At 38.5% G+C, this 14,038-nt stretch overlaps 1 protein-coding gene across 6 annotated transcripts in view; it reads right to left on the bottom strand.

Moving 5' to 3' along the window:
• The window catches only part of kcnq4 (potassium voltage-gated channel subfamily Q member 4), a 61,841-nt gene extending 47,961 nt beyond the window's left edge, over positions 1-13,880 (bottom strand). For 2 of the 6 annotated variants that reach the window (XM_079589746.1, XM_079589743.1), the window contains exon 1: positions 3,888-4,297. In XM_079589746.1, coding sequence (XP_079445872.1) covers positions 3,888-4,189 — 302 coding nt within the window. In that variant the 5' untranslated portion in view covers positions 4,190-4,297. Of the gene's footprint in view, positions 1-3,887; positions 4,298-4,577; positions 5,500-13,429 lie in introns of those variants that run through there. The other 4 variants (XM_079589745.1, XM_079589744.1, XM_079589748.1 and 1 more) reach the window with 4 other exon arrangements.
• Between the last annotated feature and the right edge of the window lie 158 nt (positions 13,881-14,038).

Consider the following 14,038-nt stretch of genomic DNA (forward strand, 5'->3'; position numbering starts at 1 on the left):
AATGGTGGCAGTGGCTTAGAGACCGCTATACTTGTTTAAACTACACTGGGGTGAAACACGCCAGACCAGACAGCTTCTCTTCATGGAGAAAGGGTCTTCTATCAGGCTGACCAAAGCTGAGACTCGATACATGATATGAATAGGCATAATGACACTTGACGTAACTCTTACAGAAGCAGTTGTTGAGACTAGTCGAAGGGAACTTCAACTTTAGTGACCTTTGTGTCAATTAAACTCAACTTGAAATCAGAATTGACCATATTTATGTACATAAAACATTTGTACATAAACCATTTCTGGGTTCGGATTCACGAAGCATTCTTAAGAATAAAATAATTATTAACTGCTATTTCTTCTTATTCTATCTGTCTTATTTTTCAGGTAAGAGGACATTTGTCATTTGAATGTGTCTGGCTTCCGGTATCTTTCACTTCCAGTTATTTTTAGCTGTACAAAACACCTTACTTCCGCATTAAAAAATAAGATGGATAACTTCAATAAAAAGTTAAGCATATTTTGTGTTTACAAAAATACTTCTTAAGACAGACCAGAAAAAAATCTTATTAAAAATCTTAAAAAGCTTTTAAAAAATAATAATCAATAACTTTTTAAACTTAGGATAATCTCCTTTGAAGTCCTACTGTAGTCAACAATTTCCTTAATACTCTTCTTTGATCACCAAAATTTCATATTTAAAAGTTTTTTCCCTGGAAAAAAAAAATCATCATGCCTTAAAATAGCTTGAATGTAACAACACCCTTGCCTCATTTAGTATACGCGGTTCTATGAATATGCAAATGAGCCCCGCCTCCACTCACTCACTCACTCAGAGATCCACTGGTTGGCGAGCACACGTTGATCTGATTGGTTACAAGGTAGTGTGTGACGTCAGAAACACCAGCGATTTCAAACCGTGTTTTTGAGACTGTCTTTGGTTCACTGCAGATTTAAGGAGAAAATACTCAGCAATGGTGTTGACTTATGAACATGGTTTGTCTTAAAGCAGATTAAAAACACCACATGGACATATAAACAACATTAAAAGCTTGATTTTCACCACAGGGGGACTTTCTACAAGTTACTTCCAACTTTTAAAAAAAGGGGGTTAAAATTATATGTTGAGATTTACCAGTGTAAAGTGTGATTTTGTTGTATTAGACGAGTCAGCCTCATGAGTAGGATAATATACAAATCACACAAAATGTTTATTTGATTGAAATGTTGATTTTTTTAAAGAAGAAAAAAAAAATTTTTGAGAAAATATTCCAGAAAGAACTGCACCTAGGAATACTATTACAGATTTCTCACAATTTATCTTACAAACTTTCTACACTTTTTTCTAAAAAGATTTTTCTTACAGTGTACTGTACAGTAATAACTTCTTCTTTTAAAATGTTTCCTTTTCTCCTGAACTCACTTAGGCCACACTATTTATCCATTTAAGCATTGCTTTAGGAAAATCACATTCTGTCTGGTTCTGATATTCAACGCCAGCTTTACACATGCTAATCACAGTGGACTAAATCAAGTCCCATCCAACAGTTCTTTCTCACGGAATATCCTGTTCCACCTGGAAATACGTCATGTTTCAATAGTTTTTTTTTAGCAAATCAGGTTTACTTTAAAGGAATAGTTCACACAAAAATGAAAATTCTGTCATCATTTACTCACAGAAGATGATATTTTGAAGTTAGTATGGATATTATATCTTCCATACTAACATACCAACATTCTTCAAAATATGAATATGGATATGAACTATCCCTTTAAAAAAATGTTTTGATCAACCTTGAGTTGTTTTCCCTGAAACTTTGCGATTACAAATTTATTTTGTCATTTGTAATTGGTTTGGGCTTCAATAAAAAAAAGCACTCATTAGGAGATCCGTGGATTAATTGTGATTTGGCCTGTGTTGTGCTTTGGAGAGAGGGAGATGAGTGACAGGCGGAGGTATGAGAGACTCAGATAAGCTCTCAAACTGTAAGGGAGTGGAGCTGATGTCTATCTCTCCGCTTTAATGGCTCTCACTATGGATTTATTACTCATTGAGAGGATGAAAACAATGTACTGTACTGGTCAAAAAACGCCTTCTTAAAAAAAAAAATCACACTACAGGAAAGAAATACATCTGAATGTCACACTGATACACACTGTTCAACACTAATTTAAAAGAAATCACGCACCTGTGTTTTTTGTGGCAGCCTAAAATGACAGTCATAGTCACAGACATCCATTAACAACCTATCTGATGTGCCTACCCGCGGGAAACAGCTTCTGACCAGTCAAATACAATGATATAGTGGATTATTTCAGAATATGGTCCAGCCGGGACCCTCAACCAAAGAGAAGTGGGCTAATAACTAAATCTGAATACACAAATGTCACAGTTAGTATGGCACTTGCTCTATATACGCGGCCCTTTTAGTTGGCAACACAATCAGCAACAATGAATAAAACATTTAATAATGTGCTGTATTAGAGCATCCCAAGGCATTTTACGGTTTCAACCAAGGATACAACGCATCTGTAAATGTCAAACGGCGCTTTCCCATTCAAGCAAACTTGATTTGTTGAAAGAATGCAGCATGGGAATTTAATCCAATTGTGAGAGATGAAAATCAATCTTGGCTGATGTTGAAATGATATGGTCTATTGGAAGGGTCACCTAATAGGAAAATATCCCGACTCAGCTTGTTCAGGATTAGAGACCGTCACTGACTCCAGGTGAGCTCATGTGGGCCATTTGTGTGCGCAAATTACTTCACAGTCATTAACAGTTTCTCTGAGGTCATTTATCAACATGCTTCTTGCTTAGCAGGGATAGTTAAAGGGATAGTTCACACAAAAATGAAAATGCTGTCATTAATTACTCTCTCGTGTCGTTCCAAACCCGTAAGACTTTCGTTCATCTTCGCAACACAAATGCTCAACCGAACCTGCTTGATGCACGAGAATGAACCTCATTGGTTCTTGCTGAAGCTCAAACATGATGCGTAACACAAGAATGAACCTCATTGGTTCTTTGCTGAAGCTCAAACATGATGCGTAACACGAGAACGAACCTCATTGGTTCTTGCTGAAGCTCAAACGTGATGCGTAACACAAGAATGAACCTCATTGGTTCTTGCTGAAGCTCAAACGTGATGTGTAACACGAGAACTAACCTCATTGGTTCTTACAGAAGATCAAACGTGATGCGTAACACGAGAATGAACCTCATTGGTTCTTGCTGAAGCTCAAACGTGATGCGTAACACGAGAATGAACCTCATTGGTTCTTGCTGAAGCTCAAACGTGATGCGTAACACAAGAATGAACCTCATTGGTTCTTGCTGAAGCTCAAACGTGATGTGTAACACGAGAATGAACCTCATTGGTTCTTGCTGAAGCTCAAACGTGATGCGTAACACAAGAATGAACCTCATTGGTTCTTGCTGAAGCTCAAATGTGATGCGTAACACGAGAATTAACCTCATTGGTTCTCACACATCAAATGAACATGCGTGAGCTTCTGTTTACCACAACTGATGTGCGAGTTGATGAATGTCTATATGTGAATAAAAGCCTAAATTAAATCTGCTCATCATAAAAAGCGATCGTGTCTCTTCAGAAAATTTGGACTAAACCGCTCAATTCATACGGATTAGTTTTACGATCTCTTTTTGAAGCATATAAGTGGTAGTTGCGTAGCTGTCAATGGAGGGGCAGAAAGCTCTCAGATTTGATCAAAAAGATCTTCATTTCATTGATGAAAGAAAGTCTTACAGGTTTGGAACGACATGAGGGCGAGTAATTAATGTCAGAATTTTTGGGTGACCTATCCCTTTAAGACTTTGTAAAACAAAAACGTGCATCTCAAAACCAACAGTTTGATTGTGGGTGACTTACATGAAGGCGTGATAGATGAACGCCCATCCTCTGGGTCTCTCGAGCACGTTGTACAGGCAGTTCTGTAACTTTCTGTAGCGTTTGCTGGAGGCAGAAGGGGTCGCCCTCGGGCCCGGTGGCGCTGGCAGTGGCGTGCCCAGTAAGCCGGTGCGGTGGGACGGGTGACCTCGCTCTGGGCTGGACGGCTCGCTTCTTTCCGTATGAACAGCCGTGAGAGCCACAAACTCAACCCGCCTGTCATCGTTGGGTGCAGGGGGGGCCAGCATCCTAACGCCTCCGTTATTGGAAGGACTACCCAACATTATTGTGTTTACACAAGCAAACTATTGCACCGATACAGTTTTACAACCGATAATGATTATTTGTATTAAGTGTCAATACCAATTTTTGATGTTTTACACAATAATAGCTAAATTATGATCATACTACAATAATAAAAACACTTGCTTATTATTGGGAATATAATAATGAATAATATTCCATATTGTGAATTTAATAATAATGTTGTTACTTAAATAGCCTGTTTAGTTGCAAAGAATATCATTAACTCATCATTCTCTCTAATCATTTCAAATTCTTCACTAATCTTGACAAACAATATCAACACATCGCACTCAAGAATTAATGTCTATTACATACAACTTTTTATAATTTATGAAAACAACAATAAAAAAAATAATATTAATTTACCTGTAGACACTTTTGTTTCCTGTTCCCGGTAATGTCGTTGTTGGACGCTATTTTTAAAATGTATCGCTAAACCAGATGTTGAACAACCGATAATTGATTAAGCAGACGACAACACTTAGGTTACTCTATCAAATATTTTTCTAAACAAAAGTGATTGTTGTAATCAGAAAAATAATACAAAATAAGGATCAGGGCATGTAACACAATTACTAATTAAACGTAAAAATAGCATATCCCTTTAAAAGACAGCAAGCTCGTTCTAATAACCTGCAAGTGAACAAAAGTGGCTTGTTCAGGTGATACAGTTGAAAAGCCTCATAGAGCGCGTCTGCATGTTATTAGTTCATTTAAGTTGCTATTACTAATCAAAGATACGTCCATACAGCAGCCATGACTCCACATTGATATGAATATGTCAGCTGAATTTTCATCTTAAATCGTAACTGGAGCATGAGCACTTCATGGTGAGACACTAACGTGCGCATTAATTAGGCTACTCAAAAGTTTTGGAACACACCCTGCAGCACAAAAAAATCCGAACGCATTCCATAACTCAAGTTTTCCTGACAAATACTGTCTAAGCACAAAGCAGAAATGTTTAGAAGTAAACGACATGCCCGGTTTTCCCCCTCCGGCGCGCGACGCTCATTTCGGTTCTTTGGGGAGGAGCGGAGCGGGTCCGTGTGAGATGAATTCAAAGTCGTGCCTGTAGTTCGGTCATTTCAAGATTGTCCCAAAAGTCCGTGACATATTATAGAGTCCAAGACGCTCAACGATGTGGACTGAGAGAGTGCGTAACCTGCACGTGCTGCGCGGAGCGCGAGGATGATGAAAGTGAGAGCAGGACACACGCGAGGAGAGAGGGAGGGATGGATGGCACTGCCACCAAATTTAGCTGAACGGATTCAGTTTTCTGTTTTCCCTCAACAAATTTTATTGCAGCACTAAAAAAAAAAAAAAATGACAGAAAACAAAAAATAGATCCACCCGAAGTTGTAGCATAATTCGCACATGCACTGTGTGTAAGCATCAAACATTTATATACAACTTCATACTGGATCGATGTACTTCTGTGTAAACATGCACTCAGTCATATCAAGAGAATCAATCAAAAGGTCATCTGGTTGATGTCAAGGCCAAGATTAACCCTCTCGAACAGGTGCTGGGGATGTGCTGTACAGTATTATAAGCTCTGCACATGTGCCTCACTAAATGCCAGTGTTGTCTGCATGTGTCACCCATAAGGACAATAGTAAAATAAGAATAGTAGTCTCGAATCACTCTCTTATATTGCGCTAAACTATACAAAAGTTTGAGAATTAATGCTTAAAGGGTTAGTTCACCCAAAAATGAAAATAATGTCATTAATGACTCACCCTCATGTCGTTCTAAGCCCGTAAGACCTCCGTTCATCTTCGGAACACAGTTTAAGATATTTTAGATTTAGTCCGAGAGCTTTCTGTCCCTCCATTGAAACTGTATATACAGTATACTGGCCATGTCCATAAAGGTAATAAAAAGATCATCAAAGTAGTCCATGTGACATCAGTGGGTTAGTTAGAAGTTTTTGAAGCATCGAAAATACTTTTTGGTCCAAAAATAACACAAAATAAGACTTTATTCAGAATTGTATTCTCTCCCGGGTCTGTTGTCAATCGTTCACAGTTACGCTGCTGACGTAAGACGCTGATGACGTGTTATCTGGTGCGCCCGAGCTTCGTTTACAGTCTGAGGGAGACGCACGCTATATTCAAGCTATTCTACATTGTTTGCGTGGATATCATTTTTTTAATGGTGCGTAAATGTGCATGTCGCGGATGAGACACTTTTACAGCGTGCGTTTCCCTCAGTCTATAAATGAAGCTCGGGCGCACCACGTCATCAGCGTCTTACGCCATCAGCGTAACTGTGAAGGATTGACAACAGACCCGGGAGAGAATACAATGCTGAATAAAGTCTTATTTTGTGTTATTTTTGGACCAAAAAGTATTTTCGATGCTTCAAAAACTTCTAACTAACCCACTGATGTCACATGGACTACTTTGATGATCTTTTTATTACCTTTATGGACATGGACAGTATACTGTATATACAGTTTCAATGGAGGGACAGAAAGCTCTCGGACTAAATCTAAAATATCTTAAACTGTGTTCCGAAGATGAACGGAGGTCTTACGGGCTTAGAACGACATGAGGGTGAGTCATTAATGACATTATTTTCATTTTTGGGTGAACTAACCCTTTAAGTTATGCGGTGTTGATGGTTGATGATGGAGCAGAGAAGAGGGACATCAACAATCAATACCTTGCATTTAGTTTCTGTGATTTTATGCAGACCGTCCTAATGGCTTCGGCTGCTGCTTTATGCAATGCTTTAGAGCAACCGTGGAATGCATTAGTCCTTCGCCTCTTAAGCCCTGCTTTATTCCCTGCAAGCACTCCTGTGCAACATTTCTTTTGCATGTTTTGATCTTAAACTTAATGACATTTCAATGAACATTCCTTGACCACTTGTTTTTAAAGCTGTGGCGAACAGTAAAAATGTTGTGAGCGAGGATAAAAAAGCAAATCATGAATATAAACAAATGAATGAAAGTCATTAATAACTTATCCATCCATTTTGTCTGGACAGAAGCTGAGCAAACGTCTACTCTGATACTTAGGGTTCAGACATTTCTCAGAATCTCAGAAGCTGTTACTTTCAACATCAGATGAAAAATGATAGGCAAAAGATAGTCTACACACTCACAGCATTCCTGCAGCTCACACAGTAGAGCATAGAGCAAAATGTATGATCTGATAATATTTACTCCTTGAACGCAATATAAGTTGCTTTTGATAAAAGCGTCTGCCAAATGCATTCATGTAAATGCAATCATATTACGCTAAATAAATAAATTATAATAAAAGCAATGAAAGTGTAATGAATATCAAGGGTGCAGTTGTGTTCTTCCTTGATCATTTTAAAGCCCGTACTGGTCAACTCTTTCCCCGACAGGGACAAGTTTTTCCTGGTAATTCGTGTTTTCACTGTTATACAGTAGATGGCAATGTAGTTACGGATCTTCCGAAATAGTACAACATCTCAGTCTCCAAAAACAACAACGAAAGATCTGAGACAACGGTGAGTTCAATATGAGTAGGAATTACATTTGAAATACTTACTTCGTGACCGTTAAAAAAGTACGTTCTAGTATGAATGTAATCCGGACGTACTACATCCACCATGTTGTTATTATCATGTGACCTGCAGTTGCGTCTCTTCACTGTCATTTACAAATCCTCTCCCGTGGCCTCATGGGATAGTAAAGTGTCCATCAAAGGTTCACACAGAATCTCACCAGGAGTAGTAGGTCATCCTGGTATTCTTCACCTACTGTTTTTCAAATCCTATGTGTTCGGACATACTACTCTGTTGGCGTACTATTTTTCGCATACTGAGGAAGTATTCGATTTCGGACACAGCGCAGAAGGAGCGGATATAAGTTCTTTACGCACAAGTTAAGCTAACGTGTTTTTGTTGTTGTTTAAAAGCAAACGCTCTGTTCTTTCTTTTGATATATTGACTCTTTACATATTCATAGAACTAAATATTCTAGGGGGCATGAAAGTTTTGTGAATATGATTAAAAACTAGCGTTGGCTGGCAACTAAAATAAAGCTATAATAAAAATAAGATGCCGGCGGAGAGCTAGGGTGCATCTCAATTAACTCCCTATAGCTTCCTATGTTGTGAATCAGTATATCGTGTTCATGAATTCAGACACTGGTAAGGACCCTGGCTCACTACAATGCTCCTTGGTTTTCACAGTGCATTGTGGGACTTTTTAGGGAGCAAACGTTTCAGTGCACTGGAAGGATTTCGCGATTGAGAGGGCTTAAACTCCCTGATCAGTGCGCTGACTACTGAACTACAGAGCTGACTGAGATGCACTCTTAACTATATGAGGAGGGTTCTTCAAGGGTGTGTTCACACTTGTTGGTTCGATTAAAACAAACCCTGGTGCGATTGCTCTGTTCATTTGAATAAAAGTGACACCAAATAAGCGGACTGAGGCCCCTGAAAATGTGAGTCTCAGTTCACTTCCAAACAAATTCTGGTGCGGCTCATATGAAATATGAACGCAAAACAGGCCAAACACATGTAAAAGAACCAAAAACAGGACATGATGTCACAAGATGTGACCCTAAAAAGCACAGAATGCTCAAGCATATCTGTTTTTTCTTCATCATATTTGCGATGTTGCCCATCACAGTTCAGTACAGGCGTCAGAGCCGCGTATCCTCACAGCAGATCTTGGTTTGTGTGTGTGTGACGGAGGGATTCCTGACGCTGTTTTGACTCCTTAACACATATTATTATAAGCTCTTCACAAGTTCTCAGCTGGTCAAAATATACCATCATATGTAGCTACGCACATACAACAAGAGCATTTATCCCAGAACACAGCATTGCTCTGGATGTTCGGTAAGTTCTGTCACGAAATATACGTGATAAAAGCCGACCAATCAGGTTGTGAACATATCCCTATGCCTTAGTGGACCAGGACTAAATGGTTTTTTTTTTGGTCCAGACCAAACAAACCAAGCGAACTGAACTACAAGTGTGAACACACCGAAAGAAACCAGTATGGACATCTGCATGTGACATGACAAGACCAACCTCGGTTTTACTTAAGGACTAAACGGATTATAATTTAAGAAATTATATGTGATTATGTAAGTGCAGGTGACCCACAGCAAGCTCACAGGATTAACTTCAAACGTTTCACAGGAGTCCCCTCCTAACACCAGCAATTAACACGAAAACAGACTGATGATACATACGCATCTCAAACCACCAGCCCTGGATTCTGATGACACACACACACACACACACACACACACAGCAGCTGGGCAAGGTCACTGGACTCAGGAGAAACACACACGCTTCTTTGAGGGCCAAGTGTCACCGCTGAGGCGAATCTTCTGAAAGACATAAACACCTTCTCGCCTTCATTGGCGCACGGGTGCAAATAGACAACAAATGTGGTGAGTGCGATATGGGAAAACTTGGAGCTCTTTACACATAAATACACACACTCACAGGACACATTCACTCACGACCCGAAAAGCTCTGTGTTATCCAAGACCGAACGCCCACTGAGGGACATTAGGAGAATTTAAAAATACACACACATCAGCAGGACTGGTAAGACCTCAGGCCCTCACTTCCGCTCCGCTCCGAGGAACACGATGCTCAGCAATGTTTCCCACACCAAAAATATAGTTTATTGCTTTTTTCTTTTATATTTGTTCACCAATACTTCATTGTTTTTTTACAGTGGAGCTCAGTCAACATGGTAATGTTAATTCTAAGGTGAGTTGTGAATATATTGAATCCTAAAGCCTTGTTCAGAATATCAGTCCAAAATCTGAATTTTGTGCATCTCTGAATGGATCTAATCATATTTAGCAAGTGTGAATAGCGAAAAAAATCACATGAAATCAAATCCGTTTCAAGCTATTAAACCCCAATGCAAATCCAAAATCCCAAAATAATCACATGAAGTTTAAGACAAGACCTTGAATCCATTGATAGTTAAGTAAAAAAAAAGAAGAAGAGATGAACCAAGAACAGTCAAAAACACGTTCAACTCACAAACAAAATAACTAAGCGACTTTAAAACAGCAAGACAAAAGATAAGAGTGATCCATGAGAAGAACTTATGCAAACGCGTGGTAAACAAGCTCAAAAGACAGATCTACAACCACCGACTAAACAAGAACAACCAACGACACAACAGGACTAATAAACCAGATGAAAAGAGGAGACGTCTTCAACGATTCGGTATAGCATACTCAAATTAAGAGAAGTCTGCTATATTTAATTCAGCTAACGACATGAAAAAGGATACTATATAATGTAACAAAGACATACCGGTAAAACCTTTAAGTCTGTGTAACTTGAGATCATTTGGACTGTGACTGACTAGTTTATATATGAATGAGACTCTATGGGTCAGACAAGCACATACACGGTGCAGTAAATCTACCTCTCCTGAACTAACTCTCAAATCCATTACTTCCTTTTCCAGAATGATGTCATGGCTGAAGTGCAGGCCAGAGGCTGAGACAGTAGCAGGGTTGTGTCTTCTGCTGGTGTGTTTCCAGGACCTTGAATGAAAGAGACCTTTTGAAAGACCTGTGAGGCCTGAGACACCTTTTCCTCAGCCAAATACAAGGCCTTTTGTATCTAAACGCCTTAACCAACCAAAGTTTAAAACTGTTTAAAACATTGCTCTCCAAGTTCATGCCCTCCTGAGTCACTTTGTGCCACTCAATCTCAACCTCAATGCCCAGACACTTCGGCTTTTAAAAGCACGGCCCATAAACCCTCACCACGAGGCCCGTCCACAAGATTGTGCAGATACAGACCCCGACACCAGTTTCTGCTCTGGCCGGTTATGCCTTTTCAGACATGTGTACAACCTGTAAAGAGCCAGATTGCTAAAGCTTTGTCTCAAAACAAATAGGTCAGTCATTCACAGATTCCAGAACTGAACGGAGGGGAAAACACAGGATTATCCTCGAGATATTCAACACTACCGAGATTCCGGTTCAGAGTCCAACCGCTTAATCCAACAGCTTTCTACTTTAAAGAGGATCTATTATGCTTGTTTACATGTTCAACTTTCTTTAGTGTGTGTGTGATGTTGCTGTTTGAGTTATAAAAAAGGTCTGCAAAGTTACAAAGTCTCTCCAGTGGGAGTTATTCTCTATATCAGTTTCACTGTTTCTGAACTCCATGAAATTGTAGTCTTGAGTTTTCTTCCGGTAATGAACGCAATATTCCTCATTTAAATAATTTATTAGTATAATTAGTTAGTAGTGTGTTGAAACTGGTGGTTATGGTAAGGGGTGGGACATTTCCCAAACATGCTCGAAGCAGTTGACCAATCACAACACACTGATCCAACCGACCAATCAGAACACATTGTGCTTTTCAGAAGGAGGGGCTTCATAGAGACAGGAACTAAACAGAGCGTTACTGACAGACTGGGAAGAGAGGTGCTGCAATAATAGAGAATATAGTTGAAAAATACATTTTTTTTAACAATTAAGCATGAAATCCTAGAAGAGCCCGAGAACAAGATCAAGACTTTGTAAAAGGGCATATGAGGTCCTCTTTAATTTACCAAAAAATAAATGTATTAGGCTCCTCATAAACTAACACCTCTCCCATCATAATGTAATGAAAATAGACAAAGTCATGTTTTGTGCATACATCGAGTAAGAAAACCACTATCTACCATTTTTATATATCAGTATTATACTGGTTATCAGCTGATTTTCAAGATTTTATCAATATGGTTGATATTAGATATTTAATTTTGCATGCTCATGTCCTTTTTTTTTACATTTGCCATCATAACACTCACTTGGAGTTATTTTTTAAAAATCCAATAATTTTTTTTTTTATGTAATCTTTAGACAATCCAAAATTGTCCCCTGTAATTTCCCCCTGTAAAATATGTTTTAATGCCTAAATATATTTGTAGCACTTCCACAAATTATTTTAGTTTTCTATTTTTAAATGATTTAAACAAAACTGTATAGAACTTTTAAATCAATAATTTCTTGGTTATATATAGTCTAGATTACATGAAATACCACGTGGATGGTTCACATAACTTTTGCGTAGGATATGATAGATACTTTTAATCATCCCGAAGGAAATTTAAGGCATCCAGTAGCTTAGACAGCACATAACCACATATATCACACATACAATAAAAAAAAGTAATAAAAAAAAAGTATAAGTATATATATAAAATATTAACTATGACTATAAATATTAACTATTAGCCGGCTATGAATAAGAACAATACATAACAGAGAATAAATTATAAGATGTAGTAGATGTTACGGATGTTAGATGTCATGACCAAAGTCCAGATTGTGTAGGAGGGCTAAAATAGCCTAACCAGACAATTGTACAACAAACAAAGTAATAGAGAGAGACAACCGAGAGACACAGGCTCCTGCTTAAAAGTCCATCTCTCTCCTCCTCCTTTGTGTGGTATTGAAAAGCATACATATGGCGTATGTATGCATTTAAGCCTATACAAATATTGTTTTTTTGTTGTAAAGCTGTTTTGTGAAAAGTGTTATACAAATAAGTGGGGAAAAAAAGAATGGAATTAAGTTTCTGTTTGACATAAGGTCCAGCAGTAATAAATCAGTATAAGAGATCAGTAACCGAGGGTCATGTGATGGAATTTAGAACCACATCCAAAGCTGAAGCCTGATCCGCTGGGTTTCCCCTTTGAAACGATGAGGTGTCTAAACCGTCAACACTATGCCTGTGCCAAGCAAACCGCTAGAAGTGCTTTCCTGATGACAACAATAGGCTGGCATAAGGCCACAGGCTACAATAAAAACATGCTATACTCATTGCGATGTCTTACATCAGATGAGTTATTGTACATGATTTTAGTGGTGTTAGATCTCATGGTCATGACCTGTCTCTGCTAATCTTTTGGATGATTCCTTGACCTGAAGAAACTCAACAGCCAAGACAAACAGAGTTAATAAATCCAAGTCATACCAGGATTAGGTGCAGATATTCACCGGGCCCCATATCTCAAATATTAAGAACCAATCCTCCCTCATTAATGCAGTAATTGTTCACCGCATAAGACGATTAGGCATGTCCAGAAGTGAAACCCTGGCCTGACAGATCTAACAGGAAGTGTAGGCTTGTTTGTGTGCTATACATTTAAAGAATATTTACAACTTAAAGAATTACAAAACCACCACCAGCCTTTTCCATCTGAATGTTCTGGGTGTTCATAAAAATATTATGGCTTACCTTAGAACAGTTGTATCTCAGGGAAAACAACATATTCTCAAGAGCTGAACGTTTAGGATGAGTTTCTAGGTATTGCTCAAAGTATGGGAAGACTGAACTTTCGAAATCTTCGAATCTTTTAACTTATTTTTCCTGTTTTCCTAATCACGCCTTCCTTTCAAGATTTAGGCCGGATGAGGAATGGAGCCTGACCTCACGAAGCTTAGAGCTCGTTGACAAACCCGTGACTCAACCGTTATTTTTCCATAAACGAAAAATATGGAAAATATAAAGTCTGTTTATTTGATTTTGCACGATATGTTGTGACATATGCAAGCACTCACGTTAATGACAGATCCTCGTGATAGAACAATAACAGCGAATCGTTTAGTGCTGATCAGAAAATCCGATCGAATGATTCGAAGTGGTTCTATTGCTAACCGATTCTTTTCCTGAACATGATCCGATAACCGAAGAATGAGCTGATAGCATCTGATCATATAGGAATAAGAACTTTTCGTATCCGACTCGCAGAACTGTAAATAAAACGCACATGAAATATGTATTGTTTGATGCAACTGCAAAGTAGGCTATAATTAAACTGCAATTTGCTTGTTTTCATGGCAGCAA

This window comes from Phoxinus phoxinus (genome assembly GCF_949152265.1).
Source record: "Phoxinus phoxinus genome assembly, chromosome: 19".
NCBI classification, from domain to species: Eukaryota; Metazoa; Chordata; class Actinopteri; order Cypriniformes; family Leuciscidae; genus Phoxinus; species Phoxinus phoxinus.